This window comes from Alternaria hordeiaustralica, assembly GCF_023758085.1.
Source record: "Alternaria hordeiaustralica strain BMP 2776 chromosome Unknown scaffold_7, whole genome shotgun sequence".
Lineage (NCBI taxonomy): Eukaryota > Fungi > Ascomycota > Dothideomycetes > Pleosporales > Pleosporaceae > Alternaria > Alternaria hordeiaustralica.
The window spans coordinates 22,388-36,238 of record NW_026056779.1 but is presented as its reverse complement, the minus strand read 5'-3'; the positions used below and the strand labels follow the sequence as shown (position 1 = coordinate 36,238).

The window sequence follows — 13,851 nt, the reverse complement described above, 5'->3', positions numbered from 1 at the left end:
TATCCATTGCTCTCTGTCAGTAAGAGACCGTTCATCACCTAGGCCGTGCTTGGGTAGCAGGAGCTGCAGGAGCCTTGTACTTGACACGGGGGTCTAGTGCGAGCCGATCTGGCAAGTCCAAGTTCACGCAACCCTTCATTTGCGCCTGGAACTTCTTCAACTCGTTCACCCCCTCCTCGAGTACGGCTGCGTTGTTGAAGTCTTCAATACGGACCGTAGCTTGAAGTGTGTATACACCACTTGGATCGAGAAGCTTTAGGCCTTTCCATGTCGGTAGTGTGGCCTTGGGGCTCTTCTGGACGTTGCGGATGCCGGGCTCGTGGAGGATGCGGTGGAGGAATATGACGACGTTGCCGAGCACGAAACGGTAGCCCTCAACGTAGAACTCGGTCACAAACCTGCGCTGGGGTTAGAGGCGAAGGCAGTGACGGGGAGAAGATCTCACTGGTTGGGTCCCGAGGCGATCATGAAGGCATGTGGATCGCCAGACAGCAAATCAGTGGTGTTGGTGAAGCGGATGGAGACACCTCTATCACCAGTATCCGGTACATCCCTGAAGACGAAGGACCATGTTGGCTCTTCCCCATCGTCTACATCAGCGGACAGGACCTTTGCGCTCTCCTCCGGCACGCCATCTTCAGCAGCAAAGTCGTCTTCCGACAGCTTTTGGACCAGCCGGGTGTGGTAGAGGACGACGGGAGCAGCTTGTTTGGCCTGCTTCTGCGCGACAGTCTGGGTGCCGCCGCGACGGCCAAGATTGGAGCCCGGCTCTTCAGGCTCGCGCGTGGGCTTGTAGACGACATGGCGCTCAAAGACGCGCTGGGGCTGCATCATGGCAACCCCCGCCAGGATGTTCAGCACCTGCTCATAGCGCGCAAAGGTGACCTGGCCGTAGAGGCTCAACTCGTGCATGGTGAGCAGGTCGGGTCCGCACGTCCGCACCGCAGTCGGAGAAGCGAATATCAATATGCAATTCCCGCTGGTCAGGATCTGGAGAAGGCGGCGGGGTGATAAGGCGAGCGGGCGTGTGCAGCGTTGTCATTGGCGGCGAGCGATGCACTTGTAAAAGTTTGGAAAAGACAACCGGGGCGGCATGGGAGCTATGACCGCGAACGTTCAAGAACGACTCCAAGTGTTGCGCGTAAGCCCACAAACGCCGAGGCTTGCGCTGGAATTGGCTTAGAAATACCCATTGCTCTGACATCTGCTCATTCGAGTGTGGGGAGATGCCGCTCACGTGTGAGTGGGAGGGTTGTTGGTTTGCAATCATGGCGCGGCCTTCGGCGCAACCTAGTCTTCCTTCCGCAAACGCGAACAACATTTATGCGGCTCCCCTCAACCTACCTGCTCCTCAATAACTCAACAAGTCGTCCGTCCACCAGCATCTGTCCCGAGATCGCCTTGCTTCGCTTCTCTAATACAAAACATCATCTGAAGTCTTCTGCGCAAGCTTTTCAGTGATTCCAATCCCAATCGCAACCTGCACATCACACCACCACCAACAACCCCACTTCATCTCTTTCACAATGAACGCTACACGCGCCCTCGCTCGCCAGCCCATGATCCGCTTCTTGGGCAAGCGCAGCACTCCTCAGAGTACGCATTGCCATCACACGGCGTCATGATAGATAGCTAACGTTGCGTTTCAGAGGTCGACCACACCCCGCACGTCCACCCTGCCTCTCCCATGAGCGAGCTTCCCTCATCCTTCGCGTCCTACCGCAAGAAGGCGCAGCAACACGGCCCACTCAACCACATCCCCAGCGCCTTTGTTGGTGGCCACATTGGCGGCGCAGCCGGCAGGAACCTTGGCCCCATCGAGGCAGGCAAGGGCCTATACTTCGACCGCTCCGAGCTGCCCGCACGCTTCCAGAGCCCATCCATGACCATGGCCGAGATCGAACTACTCGAGTCTGGTGGTGCCAGCGCATTCGCATAGATCAAGGAGGCACGATGAAGCGACGATAAAAGAAGGCTCGGACCCGGATACGCCGGATGAGCTGGTGTACATATATACCCACACGCGCCTCGAGGCGCACTGCATGCGGACTGCGATGATTTGCTTTATGAGATTGGGACACTAAGTTTGGGGTCAAAAGCGACAGGTATTACTTTTATTTTATACCCATCAAGATCGATGCTCGGGACGAGATGAAGATTTAGGAGACTGCCATCGGCTGGCACTGTATGAGGTTACTGTATGGCGATACGGACTACTACGTTTGTAATTTGAGACAAAATCACAAACAATTGATAACACAACTATATTCTGATGGACAACTACATTCTCCCGCCGCAAAGAACGAACGTCCATGACAAGCAGTTCAATGAAGGCGTGACTGAAGCCTGCAGACTCTTCGAATTAGGCATTCTTTATGAGTGCATTCAGGTGTCTGGAGTCCCTTAAAGTGGTTGCCTTAACCACATCAAGACGTTTTCAACGAACAATATGCAGTAGTCCTCCAGCTTCTACTTTGTTTTTGACATCACAGCTGTCCATTACTAGTTACTCTGCGGGCTCAACAAATTCACCAACACCCCGCCAATACGTCACAACCCAGCTACTTCCTCCAACACTACCAAAAAATTCTCGTATTCAGCGTGGGAGATGTTTGCTTATTCCTCGCTGCCAACGCGGGCTCCAACGGAGGAATCTCGGGCGCAACCCACCACGCCTTCGACAGCTGGCATCCCACAGCCTCGGCTCGCCAACAGCAGCCCTCCACGTGCCTAACCACGTTGGCACAAGGCGCGCACGTGAGATAGCGCTCGATAAGACAACGCATGGCACCACGCGCCTCGCTTTTTCCCACGCGAACCAGCGCGCGCACAAAGAAACTTTCTTTTCACCACCGGATGAGTGCTGGTAAAACTCACACCCGGGCGCATCAGCTCAGCTACCGGTTTCGGTAGGAAAGAAGCGAGCTGTGGAATGCTGCGTCTCCCGGCGGTTAAAAGATGGGTGTTTTGCGTGGGTGCGCTGAGGGTTAGGTTTGGGAAAGCGGGTAAACGTTGTGCAGATGGACAGGGAGGTATTTTGGGGGTTATGGGTGATCGTGTGAATCTGGAGACGGATCTGGAGATTTGGGACATGGAATGTAGGTATCATATATGGAAATCGCTGCGCTCTGCTTTACTCTAGAGCCGCTTCTCTTTCTGATCCCAAGTTTCGCTGCGGTGAGGAACATCTGGAGACAAGATCTTTGTCCTATATTGCCTGCGGATATAGTCTGGGACTTTGAAAAGAACCGTTTCGTTAGGCTTTATCCGTCACATCGAGTGTACCTGGATTGTGCGCTACAGCTTTCCCCTTCTGGTCTGTGAATAGCACCTGGTCAATCAGATTAGTGTCTTGTTGTCGCTACTTCTCCCTTAGCAGATTCTAGAGACGTACCTTTGGTGGATGCTTTACGCCCTCTGCATCAGCCTCTTCTTGGTTGGCCACCATCTTGTCTACCTTCTCATGGTGTCAGCTCTAGCCTGTGAGGCTTACGTGATGCAGATGCAGGCGTGGATAGCATACATCGCCCTCGTGCCTTCCACCTCTTATCCGCGTGTGTACATGATCGCCTTCTTTTATCTGCTCGCCGTTCTTGGAGGTGACATCGGTGTCCGCATCTTGGGACTTGATCGCGGGAGTGTGCGCTTCAATCTCATCGAGAGAGTGAGAGAGGCGGTTCGCCATCCTGAATAAATTGTTGCGGTCGTGGGTACGCAATTGACTTGTGTTGGATGCCTATTGCAAACATCTCTCCGTTCGTTCCTTACTGTTGGTCATTGTGGTGTTGGCCCACGGTCACGATGATGTCATCCTTGCTGGCACTCTCAAGGGGGCAGTTGCGTTGTCCATCAACCGCGAACAAAACATGATCAACACAGCGTTTGTCCTTTAGTCATATTCCCAGCCGGAATAACGTCGGTCTACACAAACTTCGACACGCTCAAAACTTCCGACTGAGAAAACCAAACTAGTGTTCACGATTGAAACAGCCAACATGTGGAGCCCAGCAAAGCACCAACACCCCGTGCTAGACCCTCCCCCGGCGCATTGTGAAATTATCAAGGGGCAAACACCTCGCACATCGCAACTTGGTTCCTTCTGAAACGAGCCGCAAGCGTTGTTTGGACGTCAGGCGTTCAGTGTTTTCTTTGTGTGCGCGTCGCGACATAGTTTTCGCAAATGGCCAGAAGTCTCATTTCTTTTGCGGATCGAAATTTCACAGGGTCGGTCTGCATCTGGGATCTGTGGCTGAGTAGCCTTACTTAGGAGAGTGTGATGGAGGGATGAAGGTAGCATGCATTGCGGCCCAGCGTTGTATTTTCGGAGGCATCGGCGCTTCCTTTTGGCAAAGTACGCACGGTGGCTAGGCGTGAGGCGCAGCCACATCGTCGCATCGGCATGAGTCGAGTGCTTGCGCGTTCGTTAATAGCTCAGCTCGTATTATCAGGGGATGTCGTATTAGCCACTGTGAAGCGTTTTGCCGATGCCGTAGAAGGAGGTTAGCACAGACAATGCGACTATCATAATCATTCACATTAATGCAGTACGAGGATGATTTTGAAGTTGCGCAATGCGTCATGTATTTTCTTTTGGTAGATGTGAACCTCCGATGTCCAACTTGTATGGGTATCTAAGATGTTCTCCCATACACCAGCCCTAAAGTCTTATACAAGGAAGTGAAGAAAAGCAGGGCAAGCCCGCTGTAGTCAAAGAGCGACAAGAAATGTGAGAATGAGCCCTCCAATGCGCAAAGTATCCCCATATACATCATGGGATCTGCTATGCAACAAGATGGCAAGACGAAATCTAGAAGAGCAAAGCTGAACAAGAACCGCGGTATCTGACGGTTCCCTTTCCGTGTACTCCGGTCACCGGTCCCTGACTGATGCGTGAAAAAATGAGTCGTAACTTGGTCGTGCAAAGCGCTGACCCTGCCTGCGCTAGCGAGATATCAGAATCTTGGGTATATGGATCGTGGCGTGGCTGAGGAAGACGTTTAGATGATCTTCCAGTTGACGCCGTGGTAGCGGGTAGTCTCAGACAGGCCAAGCTCAGACCAGACAGAGCGGGAGAGATCGATGTCGTACTTGTTGACGCAGCCAGGGCACATGTCCATGATCTTGGCTGTGGCAGTCTTGCCTTGGTACTCAATCTCGATTTGCTTTCCGCACCATGGGTTGGAAGACTCGCCGGTCATGACATCGTGGATGCTTCCGCCCATGGCGTTCCAGGCACCGATGCTGATGGCGACGACCTTGGAATCATCGGTCTGGAGCTCACCGCAAGCACCAAGGTCGCCAACGTTCATGTCGTAGACGGTAATCTCGACATCGTCGAAAGATTCACCAGAAGTTACGCCACCAGAGCCGTAGCTAGGGGCAGCGCTTGAGGGAGCAGGAGCAGGAGCTTGAGAGTAGACTGGCTCGGGGGCTGCGGTAGTGGTTGGCTCAGGCGCAGGAGGAGGCGCGACGTACGAGGAGACTGGGGCAGGAGCAGGAGTGGTGGGAGCAGGAGGAGTGTAGACGGAAGTAGGGGTCTCCACAGGAGGGGTGTAGACGCTGGAGGGCTTCTCGGGAACAACAGGAGTGTAGGCTGGAGCAGCTTTGGAGGAGGTGGGGGCGGCCTTGGTAGGAGCAGCCTGGGGAGTGACCACAGCAGAAGACGAGGGCACGACTACAGTGCTGGTGGTGGAAGGCTTGCTGGGCTGCTCGTAGAATTCGCCAGCGCTGGTGGTAGTGGGCTGAGCGGTCGTCTCGTCGTCCCAGATAGTGGTGTAGACAACGACGGTCTCAGTGACGACCTCGGTCTTGTAGACAAGGGCGCGTCTGTCGAAAGGCGCAGCCACGGCGTAGGAGCCGAAAAGGATAGAAGCGAGGACAGCGGATGTCTTCATTTTGACGGTTGGTAGTGTTGGATAGCTGAAGGAATGGTGCTATAGGTGTTTGTTGGGGATTTGCAGGAGTGACAGAACCGACTAGCAGTTCGAATGAGTGGTATTGTGAGTTGTCGCGTTGACAATGTATTGTGTCAGGAATGACAGTGTTGAAGACAGAATGTCTTTAGGGAGTGAATGAATGAACAAGAAGACCTCGAGCCTGTAGAATGAGTGTTACAGGAGGGAGGGAGCAGGTTGAAATATAGAAAGAGTGTGTGGGTGATGGTGTGGGTTAGTGAGTGAAGGAAAGGTGGGCAGAGTGGATTCCCACGAGCTTTTACGCTAGGGCCGGCACTAGGCCGGCCCCTGGCAACGTGCCTGGTGCCATCGCTTGTGCATCGCATCCTCCGCTCACCACGACGCATCTAGCCTGCTTCTGTCATCGGGGGGCCTGCCACTCCGGGCCGGCTGCTGGTGGAACGGCGTGCCATGGCGGCCTCAACAACACCGCAGACAAGCTCGAGTCGTCGCCCCACTACCACGCTCATTCGCCCATGGCCGTCGCTCGTTCGAAATTGTCGGCGCTCATCTCCACCGCAACGAACTCCAGACTTCCTTTTCCTTGTGTTCATGTGCATGCGCTTGCCAAGGGCCCTCCCACCTCTATCGATTGCCTTCTTTTTCCTTACACTGACAGTGCGCTGGTTTCCAGCTAAATATGGCCAAGCTCAAAATATCGCAAGCTGACGGGTTTCATGCTTCCGCAAGTGGCATGGCGACGGACACAGTCAGCCAATCACAACGCCGTGCCTGGCGATCACTGCATCGCGGAGCTCTTCGCGCCCTCTTCCGCCAGGGGCATGGCTGGAGCTGAAGCCGGTAAACGAAACATCCCAGGCACAGCGTGTCTGCGCCTCGTTCGGGCACATGTCATCATCGCAGATGAGGCACCGACCGCTTTGACTGAACCTGTCTTGGGGAAATGCTACACACGTGTATCGCAAGGAGTCGCGCCATGTCTCCCTGGACTGACAGCAGATGGGCTAGAACGCAGAAGCGGTATGGCGACGGCGGCGCGTGGCTATGTGGACACGCTCTCGTTATTCAGACTTTGCCTCTCCGTACTCACCATTGGCTGCGTACGCTCCACTGCCTGCCAGCGCCAGCTCCAACTTGCTGTGCGCCGATTCGCAACGTGGGACCGGTTGGCGAGCCGTCACAGCGTCAAGGTGACATATCCTCCTGCGGTTCTTCTGCCGGACCGTCTCAACGAAAGCTGTCGTTCGCTCGCTTTGTTCTGCACGCTGCCAACTCCACAGCTTCTGGACTTTGTGATGATGGCATTCACAAGCCGTCAGCATGCGCTGGAAATGAATTGTGGGGCTGCTGCACCTTCGGCGTTGTCCTACTGGGCGGCACTGGTTCCGCGCGGCAGCCATGTGCGAGAATTTGCGCCCTACCTTATCCACTTATCGATTGCGATACCTATCCATCTCCACACCCATCCCATCGCGGCCTATCACATGTGTGTGGTGAGTAACTCAGTCTCGCTCTTGGGTAGCAAAAGAGTTTTCATCGTTCGCTTCTCGGCAGCACGCTCATCGAACGACTGACGTTCACCCGTCCTGCCCGACCGCGCGTCTTCACACAAGGTCTGGGGTGTTTCTCGTGCGCAATATGAGAACCTTGATTTCGTCACCACTAAATGGCTTGCTTCTCATGATCACTTGGAGAGAGATTCCGGTTCAACGGGGAAAGCCGCAGAACAGGAGTTGGCGCTACGGCACTTCTGATGCACTGCTCTTTCAGTTCCTATGGTTCGCCGGGTTTGGCTTGAGCAAGTCTACCAAACATGGTGGATCGCCCAGGACCGAGGATTACCGCATTGTTCTAGATTGCAGAATCCTTCGCTCTTACGTGCCAACAGACCTGTATCGGCATCTGGGATTACATGCTCGGTAGAAGGCTCATGCGTTGACCTCTGTGCGTATCCGATGTCAAGCTTGCTTATGGTACACTAGAAGACGTCGAGATGCTTTTGCCGTCCGCCCAGTCTGCAACACATCGTCATCGTTCAAAGGCAGCGGCAAGTTTCTCGCCAACGGTATGCGTACCAAGAACGTATGTGTGAAGGATCAAACCCCCGGCAACAGATCACAACGTTGCCCCGGCCGATCTTGGTCCGATCGACAATTCAACAAGTGATCTTCGTTGCTTGTATGCACGCGATCTCGATCAATTTTGCATTGCTCCTACACACACATCGGACTACTCGGATAGACGCTGTATGCTAACAGACTACGCTAGCTGAGGTGTGGTTGTGCGACATTAGCATCTGGACAACTAGCCGAGAAAACTTCTCCAGCTTACCGATGATGAGAAGAGATTGTAGGCGTGGAGTAACGGCAGAAATCTGTGCAGCGTGCAGGTGTGCGAAACAGAAGATGTACCGATGATGAATACGCCATCGGCTGGTAGCTGACTCTAGACTGTGTATTGAGCACTGTACGTGTGGGTCTTCGATCATAATCGCAGTCTAGGGACGCATGAACGTCTCTGTTGCGGCTTTCGTCTTGGGCTTATCTTCCCAGACCCATGTAGTATTGCTTTCACGAGTCTATCTGACAAGATGGCTATTTGTCGTTGGCTTCCCGTAGCGTCTTGCTCGTCTTCGTACTGCATCATTCCCGATTGTTGGCTACAAATGCGCTATATCTAAAGGCCATTCAAGCAGGGAATCTTTCTCTTTCTGCTGGCCACAAAATTATTGGCAATAGATTCGTAAGAGCTTGAAACAGGAGCCAAGGCGTTCAGCTTCATGTCACACGAGGTCGTACTGAAAGTTGGTATATTTCGTATCTCTTACGCATGTTAGCTTATGGTTACACAATATCAAGTCAGCTCGCGTGCATGTGTCATCATTACCAAGCCAGTGTACCCCTTGATCAGCGCGGTTTGGTTCTTTCGCTCCTATGACGGTGAAGATTAAGGGTTGCCTACTAAATGGTACATTCCCTTGTAGCTGAATCCAAACACAGCATTGTCAAAGCTATTGTCTCTCGTCGCCTCACCTCTGTTCGCAAAACGTCTCATCAAGAACATCCTCCCCAGCAACAATTCTTCACCGGGCTCTGCAGATTCCGAAGGCTTCAAATACTCGTCATGGAACTTGACCTCATATACCTCTCTCTCCTCGTCCTCCCTCCCAGCTACCCTTCTCGCTTCGACGATTGGTAGACCGAAACGACGACCAACCATCTGCTTGTACGAGCCCATAACAAAGATCGGCGCGCAAACGAGTTTCTGCCTATTTAGAAATCCCCGCGTATCAACGTCGGGCCAGGACACGTCGTTTTCGTCTCGGACACGAGTCTTCATTTTGAGAGGTAAATTTTCGTCTACTGCACGCTTTCCTCGTAGTAGATCGCGCAGGAAAAGCATGCCTAAGTCCTCTGCGACGGCGAGTACAAATAGCTTCTGTGCATGCCTATAAACTCGATAGGCGAGAAATGAGCGGCTGTGATCGGGGAAGTATATCTTTTTAAGATCGGAATCGCATTGCACTACTTCTCTGATGTTCTCGTGCGTGGAAAGAGCATCTATGGCGGCTGGGGGAAGGAAAGAGTTTTCTTCGCCAAAGATGGTGCACTTCATGGTATTTTGCTGTATGAAGTGTTGGATGAGGATGTATTGGGAGGTATCAGGTATGGTTGTCGGTATGGTTATTGACGACGTCATTGCTCTCTTGACGTTAACAGATGAGAGCTTGAGTGACTAAGCCGGTGCAGTCTAGAGTTATTTAAACTCCAGTGAGAAGATCAGATAATTAGAGCTCATGATTGTTATTACACAAACTGATCACGCTCAAGCCGTCAACAAATTTGCGTGCTCATTCACTGCCAGCGAGAAACATATCCTGGCAAATTTTTTGCGCCCGGCACATCCATAACCTCGGGTGTGTCGCCCTCGCCCCCTCCCCCTTCACGATCATCTTCGTAATCTTCATCGACATCTCCGTTCGGCTTTTCACTAAAGAGATACCACCTTCCCTCACATATAAAGCCCCACTGGAATCGAGGCCTCTGCACATCTGCCTCTTCTGCACTCCCAAGGACTTCCATTCTCCACACTTTCTCATCCCCCTGCCTGAGATGCTCCAGATCGAATGACACATCATAAACACTTCGTTCCCGAACGATGTGCACCGCTGAAAACGGGATGCAAGATAGGTATGGAACCATTTGATCAAATTTCTCTGTATCAAGTACTGGCGCACATACCAGTGCTTGGTTTCGAAGAAATTTGAACATGCTGATCCGATAATTTTCACTTATCTTGTAGTGTTTTTCCTGCGCAATAGGAAGATCATCATCATCCATCTCATCTAAGAGTGTAGAGAGGAATTCCAGACTGAGTCCTAGCTTGGTGGTGAGGAGGAAGAGTTTCTTACTCTTCCATTCGATTAGATCTATAAGAGCGATAGCATCATGAACAGAGGACACTTCTTCCCGTGGGTAAGTGCTCTTAGTTATGAATACGGTGAGGTCTTGACGACTTGTGAGGGTATTCACAGCGCTGCGTGGGAGGTAGGATATCTCTACACCGTCGAATGTGCATCTTCGTGTGAGATTGTCGATAGCGTGGACATAATCTGCGAGTTGTTGCTCGTGCGTATCTGTGGGCAACAGTTGAAGGGCCATGCTTCTGGTGTATGTATGGAGAATGACTGAATGAGACGAGATCAGTGACTGTCTCTTATACTTGATGTAGCGCTTTGTCGTTTGGTCTGATGCAGTGCCCACGTGGATGTCTTGATCACGTAGCAGAGCGGTATGCCAATATCTTGCATCTTTTGTGTCAATTCTCTAACCCGTCTCGATAGTTTCCTGGGTGTAACTTCTCATCCTTCATACGGAGGGCGAAAGCATGCAATGCCAACGAGGAGAAGCGTGTACGACGGGCGGTCGGGATCGGAGACCATATCGATATTCAGCGGTGATGTGTTTTCGGGATGTACACACAGGAATGGCTGTTCGTGAGGTGTTATGGTCACTGCCGAAGCACCCCCGGTGTTAATTCAGTGCATTGCTCTGCCTTTGTGTGAAATTACAGACCTCCATTTTTCATCTTTTGGTCAAAGTGCACTACCAGCCTGTTCTTTCACTATAGTGGCACTTGGGTTACATATGCGATAGGAAAGAGTGTGCGCATCAGAATTACTGAAAAGCTGCTATTTCCATATACCCATTCTCTGGAACGGAAAGCTATGTTCTCAAGTGAATCCATGAAGAGTCCAGCAAAAATCACAGCAACAAATCACCATGCTCATCCCATCGCACGCGTTGTATGCGAGCAGCATCGCTTTACGCAACCCGACAGAAATTGTATCGCGAAACATGATGCATAGAAAGGAGGTTTCAGGCTGGTCTTCGAAGGTGTATGACGTCAACACCGCTAAGCCACCTGCCTAGATAGGTAGTCCGCCAATTCATGCGCTTGACCACGGAAGTAAACCCGAGACACTTTTGATTTGGAATTCCGAAGGTAAACATAATGTTCAGGATTAGTTTACATCGATACTGCATCACTCAGGTCATTACGGGTATCATTTTGATAGAACATTGTGAATTGTAATTAGATTTACTAGTCAATACACCCAATGACTTGGTGACCTTAGTGCCATGAGGTTAAGCCTCGCTCTCAAACGTCATGGTTCACCAGGAACTGTTCCTCAACTGGAGCTCAGCCTGCGCTGTAACAGCTGCTGGCATGCTCAACAGTGAAGCGTGATTTACTTGCTGACCATCAAGGGGCAACCAGCATCCTTGAAGATGGGGTTCAACTTTCCGGCGGAGAAGTCGATCAACGCATCTGTGAGGTCGGTAACGCTGCTGACGGTGCTGGGAATGAGGTTGACAGCCAGCTGGTAAAGCAGGCAAGTAAGCTGAGCAGCGGTAGCATCGCTGGGCAACTTTCCGTCGACGATGATATCGAATGGAGTAGAGAGACCGTCGAAGTTGCCCTTGCCAACGTTGCCACCGAATAGCTTGGGGTACTTGACGTACTGAGCAAGAATCTCGTTGGTGACATCCATGTTCTTGTAGGGCTCGACACGCGAGAACCAGTTCTCGGGAATGCGCTCGGGGACGTGACGCCAGCCACCTGGGGCAGAAGAGTCCTCAACGGCACCGAAGAAGGACTTCATGGTTGCGAGATCTGGGACACCCTTGTCACCGTAGCTGGGGAAGAGCTCGTAAAGGAAGGATGCGGCTCCGTAAAGGAGAAGCGAGAGGGGACCGAAGTAGAAGTTGGGGTTCTCTGCGACAGAGTCGTCGTACCGGTTGCTGCGGTACTTGGCGAGGGCCTCACGATCGAACTTTCCACCGGAAGTGGTGTCGGCGACCGCCTTCATCTGCGCGAACAAAGTGCCGTTGAAGCTGTAGTTGTCTCCGTTGGCAAGGAAGAAGTCGTTGCGTGTGAGCGAAGAATCGGCCTCGAACTTGTTGTGGCCATCAAGACCGGGCTGGCTGCCCAGAAGAGGGAGTGTGGCAGTGCGAGACGTAGCATCGCATCCGATACTGAGACGTCCGGAGAGCACATCACCACCAGCTTCAATACCGAGGACAGCGAGGAGGACGGAAAGGTCGTATCCTACGTTGTAGACATTCTGCTGGGCGTCGACCAACTCCTGGAAGTTGGTAATACCATCGTGTGAAAGGAAGTTGTGCTGCCTTCAATTAGCAAATGTATAGTACTCGCAGTAGATGCTACTTACGTTGGCTGCGGCGTTCAATCCTGGGCAGGGTCCACGGATGTCGTTGGATCCAGGAGCAGTGTAGGCGTGAGCCTTGTCGCCGTCTGCTGGCACCTTGATACCACCCTTCTGGCTACCGGGAACACCGTTCTTAGCTCCAGAGTAGGTGTAAGGAGCAACGTATGGAGCAGCGCCCTTGTGAACAGGGTTGAAAGGGCAGTTGGCCTGGCGCTTGACTTCGGCGTTGCGTGCGAACAACCTGGAGTTGACACCAGGTTGGCCAGCGACCCAGCCGTAGCTCATGGCACCTGAGGCCTGGAGGAGGAGAAGAGAAAGAGTATGCATGACGAATAGTAATCCCGAAGTGTACTGTGGTGGTTTACTCGAGATGGCCTGAGAGGATGATCTTCTTTCTGTCGTCTGAGTCTTCTACTTATAATCTTTTGCCATCATCTCCTATCCAACTTCTGTTTCTCGATCGAGAGACGTAGATCGGGACCGAGGCAACTTCCTTGCACGCTGTCAAAACCCTACATCTCCGCCAGCAAGTCTTCGATATCCGCGCACCTCGATTGGCTGAGACATTGCTTCCACCCCTGACTTCGCAGTGTGTAGTCGATGATCGACATACCCCGGAGTCGATCGGCGGCGATGTTCTGAGGTCTAGGTGGGGCAAGATAGGTAGTTAGGAGCCATGTCCGAAAGCGAGTTCGCATCTGCTACGGGACTATTGATGCGTACCTGCTTGGTAGCTCTTCATATGGCAGTGGCGTTGCACCTGGACGGAAGGTTTACGCTCCGCACGGACTAGTTCACGTCTCTTGCCCAAACTAGCTTGGTGCGTCGATCATTTCCCCAAAGAAGCTGTTTGCGCTCACAAGGTCCCATGCGGATGGATTGCGGGGAAAGCAAGTATCCAATGACGCATGGCCTATTCCCGCCAGACTGTGGTCATGTTGCATACGCTCAAGAAAAGATCGACAAGAACTACTATGATCGCAATAATACCGAGGCAGCTGTTTCAATGCCGCAAGATCTATAGGCTGAAGTAGAAGTTGCAAAGACGTAATTGACGTGGGAACGGGCGGGCATTGTCATATCAGAGGCTACATTGGCTCAACGTCTCTTCTCGTGTGCGTCGGTACGTGGAGGTTGCCGGCAAGTGCGAATCAAGTCGCCGAGAAGCCATGCGTGACGATGCTCTGAGGCCCAAGATCTGAC

The 13,851-nt window shown here is 52.5% G+C and overlaps 5 protein-coding genes across 5 annotated transcripts; 1 reads left to right on the top strand and 4 right to left on the bottom strand.

The window, feature by feature from the left end:
- Window positions 1–34: 34 nt before the first annotated feature.
- On the bottom strand, window positions 35–912 carry J4E84_004441 (uncharacterized protein; the record flags this gene model as incomplete). The annotated part of the gene is made up of 2 exons (XM_049387044.1): window positions 35–398; window positions 446–912. The coding sequence occupies 2 exons, from the start codon at window positions 910–912 to the stop codon at window positions 35–37; spliced, it is 831 nt and encodes a 276-aa protein (XP_049244817.1).
- A 614-nt stretch (window positions 913–1,526) lies between these two features.
- Window positions 1,527–1,939, top strand: J4E84_004440 (uncharacterized protein; the record flags this gene model as incomplete). Its single annotated transcript, XM_049387043.1, has 2 exons — window positions 1,527–1,596; window positions 1,650–1,939. 2 exons carry the CDS (start codon window positions 1,527–1,529, stop codon window positions 1,937–1,939), a joined length of 360 nt encoding a protein of 119 aa, XP_049244816.1.
- Window positions 1,940–3,382: 1,443 nt separating this feature from the next.
- On the bottom strand, window positions 3,383–3,685 carry J4E84_004439 (uncharacterized protein; the record flags this gene model as incomplete). Its single annotated transcript, XM_049387042.1, has 2 exons — window positions 3,383–3,457; window positions 3,524–3,685. 2 exons carry the CDS (start codon window positions 3,683–3,685, stop codon window positions 3,383–3,385), a joined length of 237 nt encoding a protein of 78 aa, XP_049244815.1.
- A 1,312-nt stretch (window positions 3,686–4,997) lies between these two features.
- J4E84_004438 (uncharacterized protein) lies at window positions 4,998–5,894 on the bottom strand (the record flags this gene model as incomplete). The annotated part of the gene is made up of 1 exon (XM_049387041.1): window positions 4,998–5,894. The coding sequence occupies one exon, from the start codon at window positions 5,892–5,894 to the stop codon at window positions 4,998–5,000; it is 897 nt and encodes a 298-aa protein (XP_049244814.1).
- A 5,773-nt stretch (window positions 5,895–11,667) lies between these two features.
- On the bottom strand, window positions 11,668–13,390 carry J4E84_004437 (uncharacterized protein; the record flags this gene model as incomplete). The annotated part of the gene is made up of 3 exons (XM_049387040.1): window positions 11,668–12,603; window positions 12,652–12,938; window positions 13,372–13,390. 3 exons carry the CDS (start codon window positions 13,388–13,390, stop codon window positions 11,668–11,670), a joined length of 1,242 nt encoding a protein of 413 aa, XP_049244813.1.
- Window positions 13,391–13,851: the final 461 nt, after the last annotated feature.